Source organism: Dreissena polymorpha, chromosome 6 (genome assembly GCF_020536995.1).
Source record: "Dreissena polymorpha isolate Duluth1 chromosome 6, UMN_Dpol_1.0, whole genome shotgun sequence".
In the NCBI taxonomy this organism is placed as follows: Eukaryota; Metazoa; Mollusca; class Bivalvia; order Myida; family Dreissenidae; genus Dreissena; species Dreissena polymorpha.
In genome coordinates this window covers 97339006-97348686 of record NC_068360.1, presented here as the reverse complement: position 1 = coordinate 97348686, position 9681 = coordinate 97339006, and the positions used below count along the sequence as shown (strand labels likewise).

General features: G+C 32.9%; 1 protein-coding gene across 4 annotated transcripts; it reads left to right on the top strand.

The window, feature by feature from the left end:
• The first annotated feature begins 216 nt into the window (after window positions 1–216).
• LOC127834523 (hemicentin-1-like) lies at window positions 217–6284 on the top strand. 4 transcript variants are annotated; one of them, XM_052360415.1, is made up of 6 exons: window positions 217–282; window positions 2716–3051; window positions 3644–3961; window positions 4491–4781; window positions 5005–5337; window positions 5529–6284. In XM_052360415.1, exons 1-5 carry the CDS (start codon window positions 222–224, stop codon window positions 5085–5087), a joined length of 1089 nt encoding a protein of 362 aa, XP_052216375.1. In that variant the 5' UTR covers window positions 217–221; the 3' UTR covers window positions 5088–5337; window positions 5529–6284. The 4 variants fall into 4 exon arrangements, with proteins under 4 accessions (XP_052216375.1, XP_052216377.1, XP_052216378.1 ...); XM_052360417.1 differs by having other exon boundaries at window positions 270–411; XM_052360418.1 differs by lacking the exon at window positions 217–282 and adding an exon at window positions 421–531.
• The last annotated feature ends 3397 nt before the right edge of the window (window positions 6285–9681 follow it).

The window sequence follows — 9681 nt, the reverse complement described above, 5'->3', positions numbered from 1 at the left end:
ATGCGTCTGTGTATAACCAGAACATGAAATTCAACATATAAGTAACCCAAATAAGCCGTCAAATGATTGTAACATTTTAAGATGAATTGCTGACGTAATGATTGTGAAATAGGAGGAAATCTCCACGTACGCAGCTAAATTTATCTAAATAATATGAAGAGGGTCACATGAGGTGCGCATATATAAAAGCTTTCTAGATATATTGTAGATCATAGATAAGAATGCAGCCGACGCTGGCCTACTGGTGGTTTTTGTGTTTATTGGTGTGTGAAAACGATATAGGTATGTGTCTACAACAGTTGTTGGAAGTTTTCACATATAACCAAAATGTATGTGCTTTTTATGTTTTAATTAGAACAAGAAAAGTGGAGTGACATATTGAGTTATCATACAAACATCTGTTTATACTTAGTAAGCTATTATTATTTTCAAACAGAACAGGTTTTTACAGCGACGCTAACCAGAAGGAACTTTAAATTGAATTCCTTGTAGTGTGTGGTGTGTTGTACGACTGGGGATTTATTCAATAATGTGGGTATTTCTTGACCCGGATATGTTGATAAGTACACCTTTGTAATTATCTATTAGCAGTATTGAACTACAGTGGAATTATTATTTGTATTTTTTTTTTAATTTTATGACTTAAGTCCGAATATAATGTGTCAGTTAGTTGATGCATTTATTGGATCGATCGTTAATAATTCATGTAAATTATGGGTTACACTTTTTCAAAAGAGAACACATTTTGTATAAATCAGTTGTAAAATAGACTCAGGTAAAAAAAGCAACATCGGCTCTGTATATAACTTGACATTTCAGACATTTCTTGTTCAAGCAGTGCGATGACCAATGTGTTATATTTAATAATTGTATGATAATTTCGCTACAATATACATGCTTCACACATGTGTGATAATACTTGTAATGACTGATTTGACAATTAATATTTACACTATTCAGTTTTTCCTTAACGTTTATTCAGTCTGGTATAGAAACAACATAATTCGTATGCAAATCGATTGAAGAAGAGGCCACCGTAATTTAAGAAATTAACTCATTTGTGAATGCATATTCTTACCACATATATTATTTGGCATTTTGTATCTTCGCATTGAGACATAGCGGTATTGTACTAACGAGCATACGCCAGATGTAGATAAATTGATGCAGAAACGTAAGGATTATTTATTACGAAGTAGTGTGTTATTCTTATATACATATGACCAATTTATTCATGATATTCTCTTTATCTTTGATATTAATGCCAACACATAGTATATTTTCAGTTGCTATAATAAGGTTTACTTTAAATGCTCGATGAGTGTAAATTAATATCTACTTGATAAAATTTATGATGCTCTTATATACGCATGCAATAAAAATGAAAACTTATTTACGTGCTATATCTAGACGTGTAGAATGAGACCACGTGTGCAAGCTTAACATTATAAGTGCATACACTTATTGACTTGAGTAAACATTCAATCTGTCAGTGCTGCAATATAACAATTCTTCCCCACAAATGTGGCTCCATATACCACAAAAGCAAACCTATTGTTTTGGAAAGGGTCCGTTAGAACACCGATATATCGGAAAAAATCAAGCTATAGGAAACTATGGACATTTGTCGACTTAATTCTTGTTTGTTACTTCGACATCGGTGAGAGTATGGTCGTGTTATCCTTTCACGTTTAAACTACTCTCGGTAACATAATGAACGAGACTATTCATTAAGAAAGTGATTTTCGCCGAATGTATTGTTTCGGACAAGGGCGTCAAATTTCGCGGGCAGTGGATCTATTAGTGTTTTGCAAACTGGACATCGGTCAATGGAAGGTGGCCTGTTAATGCTATTCCCTGTTACTGATGCTTGGAGGCGGCATCCTATGGTATTGTTCCGGCAATCTTCACTAATAAAGTCTCATACACTTTTCATGCCCGTTTCGACCTCTTCCGTCCATATTGTACATTCTAAATCCGAGAGTTTAGGGCTTAGCACTCAAGTCGAATCATGTAAGACATTGACTGTAAGAATTGGCATATCTGGCCGCAAAACAATTTTATGAAAGCCTGAATTCCGGTTAACATTTCGGAAACGACGTGAGGCAAGCGGTTGTTTAAACCATTTGACACCTTCGTTGCGTCACAGGCAATCCCACCGTCGTTTGTTATACGTTTATAACATATGGATACGTATAAGTTGTCGTTTATATCCGATATTTAACAAACCAGAACAGCGTGCTAACATTAACAGTTTGTTTATGTATCTTTGTTTCTATTGATAATGTGCGGATATTTTAGATTTTTTTACTAACAAGTTTGAATAGAATTAAACCTGCTAATATTACTATTGAAATCGTTAATCACGTATTATATACGTCAATACATGTCACAATACCAAAAATTAAATGTAGAAATGTTAGAGCGAGGTGTAAACTCGTGAATTTTAGTCTAATATAAGTATATTCACATCGCTACGCTTTTCTAAAGAAACCGGTTACATGAATATTGGTAGAGCCAGATGCTGTTTGTCAAACTTTGTGATCGCTATATATCGTATTCAACAACATTCTGATGCTGTGTTAAAAATGAAATGAATATACTTTGTTGCTATAATAATTCTTTCTGACGCCTACGTTTTTGTAATGATAAACATTCATTTAAATTGTTTACATATTTAAACCATGCATTGCTAAGTCTGTAAACTCATTTTAGTTAAAGCACAGAGTCTACAACTTCTGGTGGACAATGCAAGTGTCCTTGAGAACACCTCGGTAACACTGACATGCATTTTACCCAGTAAACCCACGCAATTGTCTTGGTGGCGAAACGGTAGCTCATCTGGAATGTGGACATGGATGGATGACGAAACCTGTCATTCATCGCCAACGCCACTGCCCGGGCTCAGCTTCTCTTGCATAAATAACACAGTCTACACGTTGACTCTAAACCACGTACACAGGAGCCAAGATGGAGAGACGTGGAACTGTGCGGTCAATTATATTGGAACAACTATGACGCCAAGCAATAACATAACACTCAGTATTTTGGGTATGTTTCATGTTGTTTGTTTTCAAATCCAGTTTACCAACATTGATTAATTGATCATCGCTCTTTATTACATGTGTTTTTATGTATTTACCTTAAACTTACAACCGTACGAATCATTATGATACTAATAAATAAATTACTGTTAGAATGGTTTACAAAAAAATCGATGTTCAAAGCCTAATACATTTTATCAGAGGACAATTATTATTAATAATAACACAGCTGGAATGCTTTTTATAAGTGGAAGGTTATTATTGTAGTGTAGTGTATTCGTAGTGCAATGTCTCTGTATACAACATTTCTCTCGGTTATCATAACACTATTGTTAAGCTGTAAAGATGTGAATTATAATATATGATTGTAAATAGTATGTGTCGAATAAAATGAAAAGTAAGACCAACATGATTTGAGTGTTCGAAAATAGTATTTTGCGTAATATGAATTTGTACATACATTAATACATACAATGCGTAGCAAACTTAGCCCAAGTTCAATCGGAAATTGATATTGCACTTACCACTCAATATCTCGTGTTATGTAATTCATTTTTGAATTTAGCCATGCAGACCTTACATGTGTATGTGTGTTTCAGTTCATATCAAGAAACTTACTATTAGCCCGTCAAACGATATATTGTATCTGATTTTAAATCAACCACACAATATATCTTGTACCAGCGACTTTGGAATACCCAGTCCTTCGATATCCTGGTTAAAACATCTGAGTACAAGCGATACAACTTATGACATAGATATGACAGGATTTTCGTCAGCGAAAACTTTGAATCACATTACCATCAGCACGTTGAATTTCGTCCCTTCTAAATCCGATCACAACATGGGACTTTCATGCAAGGGAAATAACGGAGGATTAATAATCAGCTCAGAGGCAAAGTTGATTAACGTCCTAGGTAAGATATCAAGTACAATTTGTGCAATTTTCGAATGTTTCAACATAATACCACATAACATTTTAGTTTTTCATTTCACGACATGTTCATGAATTAATTGGATTGGTGACACGATGACAACGCCAATTCAAAATCAATGCCTGGCAAGTGTTTTATATGAACCAATGTATGTGCAATTATTATTTAAAACAAGTAACGCTGAAGAGCATTTGCTAAGTAAACATTTGTCAATTAGTGTGAATATTCAAATTGTACCATATACTAACCGGAGAACCTTCAAAATGCCTATAATAATTAAACATCCATTTTAAACGTGCATGTTTACAATACATAGCAAACAAGGAATGTGACATACTTGATTTACACGGCGACATACTAATGCAATAATTTGAAAACCATCAAATACATGGTTCCTTTTAAATCAAATGTGTTTAAGTTACACACAATTTCAAGCCGTTTTACCTGAAACACCTGTTCGAATATTGCATTTTATACATTATCTGTAATCACTGGTTGTGATTTCTTTAAGAGGGACCAGCTACTCCGGAAATTGTGTTTAACGGATCAACCGTGTCAAGAACGCTCAACATTACTTCTGGTCAGTCTCTAACACTCATTTGTAAGAGCAGTAGCAACCCACCTCCTACCTTTTCATGGCGCCATCCAAGTGGTTCAGCAACGGGTGCAATTTTAACAATAACAAGTATTCAACCTTACCATGATGGAGCCTTCACGTGCACAGCGCAAAACACATTGCTATCGTCAACGGGTAAAATTATTTCCGAGCAGAGCACATCAGCAGTTAACGTTGTTGTTTTTGGTAAGCATGTTTAATGCTTTTATTCTAAAATTAACCCGTTTTGATAAAAATAAAAATTTGTGTTTTAAGCAGGTGCGTTGGTGAAACATAAAACGCACTTACACGTATTATTAAAACACGCATTCTAAAACAATGCTTTATTCCAAAGGTCTTGCTTTGGTAATTGTATAGCAGTTGTTGTGATCCCTATAAAATAAAAGAGCTTAACTTAATTTAAATACAGTTCCAATTACTTGTGTGTCGGTTGTCGGTGAACACGTGGACGTCGTTGTGATGAAAGAGCACGAAACCAAATATTTCACGTGAGAGATCTCTGCCGGAAAGCCAGTGGCAACTGTTCAGTGGTATAAGGACAATGGTACACCAGACAAAATTACAGATGACATACCGTTGTATCCGTCGAGCTTCAATACCACGATTAATGTGGATTCATCCGTTAGAAGCGTCCTTAATTACAAAGCAGCACGTCATGACCATGGTGCGAGCATATATTGCACAGCGACCAATGTTGGAGCAGTTTTGACATCTGAGACAAAAATAAAATTGATCATATCATGTAAGTAGCATACGAACTTAACGTGTAATACTATATATTGTTTGCGCAAGCAAAATGCACAAGGTCGGTTATTTATGAAAATCTCAAAATTTAGTTCGATACAAGTTATTCCTATTTAAGCTTTTGCCTTTTCGCTATACATAGATCATGCTCTTTACGACTTGCTCTCTTTACATCTGTCGTGTGTATAGCTTCACCTGAAACTCCCGGTTCGCTAGAAGTTGCAAAGATTGGCTTGGATTATGCAACTGTGTGCTGGCGTTACAAAGACACTATTAAGCCAAACTTCATCTTGGAATCACAACGTTTTTATTCGATGTGGATAAGCCATCCAAAATTAGATATGATCGTTTACGTTGACTACAAAATTTGCACCGTGCTCCGTATGCTTGAGTCATCTACCCAATACAACGTTCGAGTTTATGCAATAAACGATTTGGGAAAAAGTTCATATTCTACAATAGAATCATTTACGACACAGATGCGTTCGACAACTGGGGAGCAATAAATAATACAAATAAAATTAGTGATTATTTGGAATAAGTGCATCAATTAAAACAGCTACTCATATTCACTACTTAATACTGACATTGAACAAACGTTATCGCTGATATGTTTTCAGCTCGTGTTCCGCCCACACCAGAAAAGCCTAATTTAAAAGATTCAGCCGATGAACTTGACAATGGTATTTTGACGGCCTTGGCAGTCATACTGTGTATGCTGCATAGGATGTAATCGACAAACATACAAGAGTGAGAGTGTGTGTGGAATATTACTGTTACTTCTATAGATGCCCGTGTGAACTATTGTAAGAAAAACAATGGACAACTTGTTGTTAAACTGCAAGGAATTTTCAAACACCTGTTTAATGGTTGAATTTATTACAAACACCAATTCTATGTATAATTAAGTATTCATGACTGCAGAATATTCCTAACACAATCTACGATGGTAAATCAGAAAGCAAAGCGTATAGGATTGACATTGGGTTCCGAAAAAGGACTTAAAAAAATTATTTTAGAAGAAGTGGTGTCGCGTGAAAGAATGATATATGTTGGTGACTTTTAAGATCAAAAATAGTGGTATATATAAGTTTTTTATTTGTTTACATTTGTTTATCGCATATTCATATACTGTTATTTTTTAAATGTAAAGTATGTAGTCAAAATACGTATTATTACACGTTAAGAAGCTGTTAGACAGAATTACGAAACTGTTGTTCTATATTGTATTTCTTTATTTAAATACAGTTTACATGCATATTATATCGAGACTAATCATAAAATTTTCCATTATTTCAGTATAATTACACTACTACTTGTTAAACACATATTTCTGATTATCACGAGGACCTTAAAAAAGTAAATGCCATACTTTGTGGATGATACATTCGGAGTACATCGTGTGCTCCACGCACGACTATCGTACCTCACTTTTTAAAATGTGTACAGTAGAGGCAAAAACGTTGTATTGTTTTTATTTTTTTTTGTTAAAGTCATACGTTGCTTAATATAGTACAACATTACAATCTTGTGCATATGGAATAGTTATATCAAAATTAACTTGCATCATGTTGTTTTTTTAACCTTTTTTTAGTTATGATACTTTTGCAGGAAAAGGCGATTTTTTTGGTTGGTTTTCAACGACAAAGTATCTTAACTGGAGCTACGATATTTTTGCATAGGAAAACCATCAAAAATGAAGGAATTTATACAAAATATATCGTATTTATTCCTGTTCCAGTTTTCAGTTGCTAAATATTTAAAAGATTTGTCTCCTTAAATTATGGCAACTTTAATAATCATTTATAATGGCCAGACTTAAAGTACGTTCATTAAACGTAAAACAGAAACTGGTAATATTTTGACACTTTTATTGTTTTAAAAATTGTTTTTTAACTTCACTATTGAAACAAATCAAGACATAATGCAACTATTTATAATTTTTATCAGTAATTAAATATTCAGCTCTTTCATAGTTAGTGTTGTACTATAATGTTTGTATATAATTATTTTTGTGCATACTTATTTTTAAAATATAATAATCTTTATATATTCACAGAAATCTAAATAAAAAAATTGATGTTCTTTTAATATATAGTCATTTAAACTAGAATCCAGGATCATTATTATTATAAAATATTGTCAATGCTATTATCAAAATAATTTGATGGTTAAATTGAAAATGCTTTGATGATGCCTATTATCCGACTTATTTTAGAAAAATTATGAAAAATATCCTTTCGAGATCTTGTTAAGTTAAAATGTATTCCCATGCGAATAATAATAATTATTATTGTAATAATTTGTGAATGTCCACTTAACGCAGAGAGGGCGACTTGTCAGTCATAATCAACCCACACTAGAGTATGATTTTCTTCGTCTTTATGAATAATCATATTTTAAATGATAAATAGCCCTGAGGTCTTATCATTTCTTGCCGATTAAAATAACTAAATACTTATGTTCAGGATTTATATTCATTATAGTTTGCAGGTATTTTGTAAATAGGACAAGTTTACCTTTAATAATTGAAAGTGCTTATAATCAAATGATATTTACTCGGTAAAACAATATTAAATTCTAATTTAGAGTGGTATCACAAAGTGACGGTGCAGTGTGCAATCGTAACGAGAGACTGATTCGACGGAGACGTTCGTGATACAAGACGATATTTAAAAATACACATCAAAACGTATGTATGTTCTTAATTAAAACCAGGCTGGATCAGTAAAAACATAAATATACTCTCGAAGTATTTATCAAGTATCGCTAATGCAAGGAATACAACTCAATAATAATAGCGTCATTGTGTAGAATCCTTCAATGGTGTATCGAAAAGTGAAGCTAAAGACAATAATACGATATTAAAGCAATTTAAACATGCTTTATTATTTTGTATTATCTTGTTTCTAGGTTACAGGTTGAATTTGTTCCTGTGTGCCTTTGATGTATATTGGTAGGGTAGTAACTAATATTTATGTCAAAATCCTGGGAAGAAATATTAACTGTAACTCCGCTTTAAAAAGCGTCACAGAAGGCTTTTATTCAATTATTACAGTATGCAACGACAGACGCACTTGTGATTTAAAGCAAGTATCCACATCTTAAATGTTATGTTTAGCAATGTACAATTAGACATTGATTAAAATGGCACATGGCGTAAAGAGATTTATTTCATTTCCGTATATACACCTTTTTGTTATATTTGGATCATTCACTAACGAAATCTTACGTTACTATTGCGTAGGTTTGTAAACATCTCCCTTTAAACAATGAAAATATATTATGCTGTAGACTTACATCATCTGTTACAAACGCTTGTTATACAAACTTTAAATTGTGCGCACATTGTATTAAATTGTTCAAAAGAAATAATGGTCTGTAAATGTGTCAATTTGCAATACTGTGTGCATGCATGCATACAAACAAAAACACACATATATGTTTGCAACGTTTAATTTTAAACCATATACATCTCCATTATAATATGAACAAGGCAAAGCACACTATCAGCTAAAAATAGTACACATGGGATATACGTATAAACAAACGTGCAATGTTTGATGTGTTAGATTTGCACAGTTTGCAGGGTTTTCAAAGTATGTCCTCATCGTAAGTGTAGACCATATATATTTGCAAATGCCGAAATCAATTCAGTCATGCAAAATGTTTAAATACAGCTGATATATTTAAACAACTGTTCGAGCATTGTTTGTGTTTAATATCAAATATGCAATTTAAATATCTCTTCCGCTTCAAGCATGCTATAAATCAGCGTCCATGCGTTCGGAGCTGTGTAAATATCATGTTGATAGTTAAGTTGCTGTTTGATTTTGATTTTGTTCATGGGAAGGCTATTCAATATATTATAAGATATTCCTGTTTACAAGGTATTAAGGGCTTAGTCAATATAACTCTTGATTATTTCAGACATGAGGAGATCAATAGTAAATTATACAATCTTTAAGACATTTAAAATGTCAACATGGGTTTCTCGAGACCTTTAGCTAAATATGAACATAAAGGAAACATATTAAATATAATAAAATAAAAACTTCTTAATTGCACAGTAAAACATAATTTCGTTTTATAAACTTCTAAACAAACAGATTAACTCCGATACCGACACGTTATCTTATATTTGTAGCAGAACATGGGAAAGCGTCTTAGTGTGGTATGAACAAATTGGCAGAACCTAAGGATGATTTCCTAAATTGTATTCGGTATACTTGTTTTTGACTTTTAAAGGAACATTATTTGCAACTCTTATATCGCTGATGCTTATGTGCTACTTATACAAAATAAATCTAGTGTTTTATTCATCAATTCTTCATCTTATTTT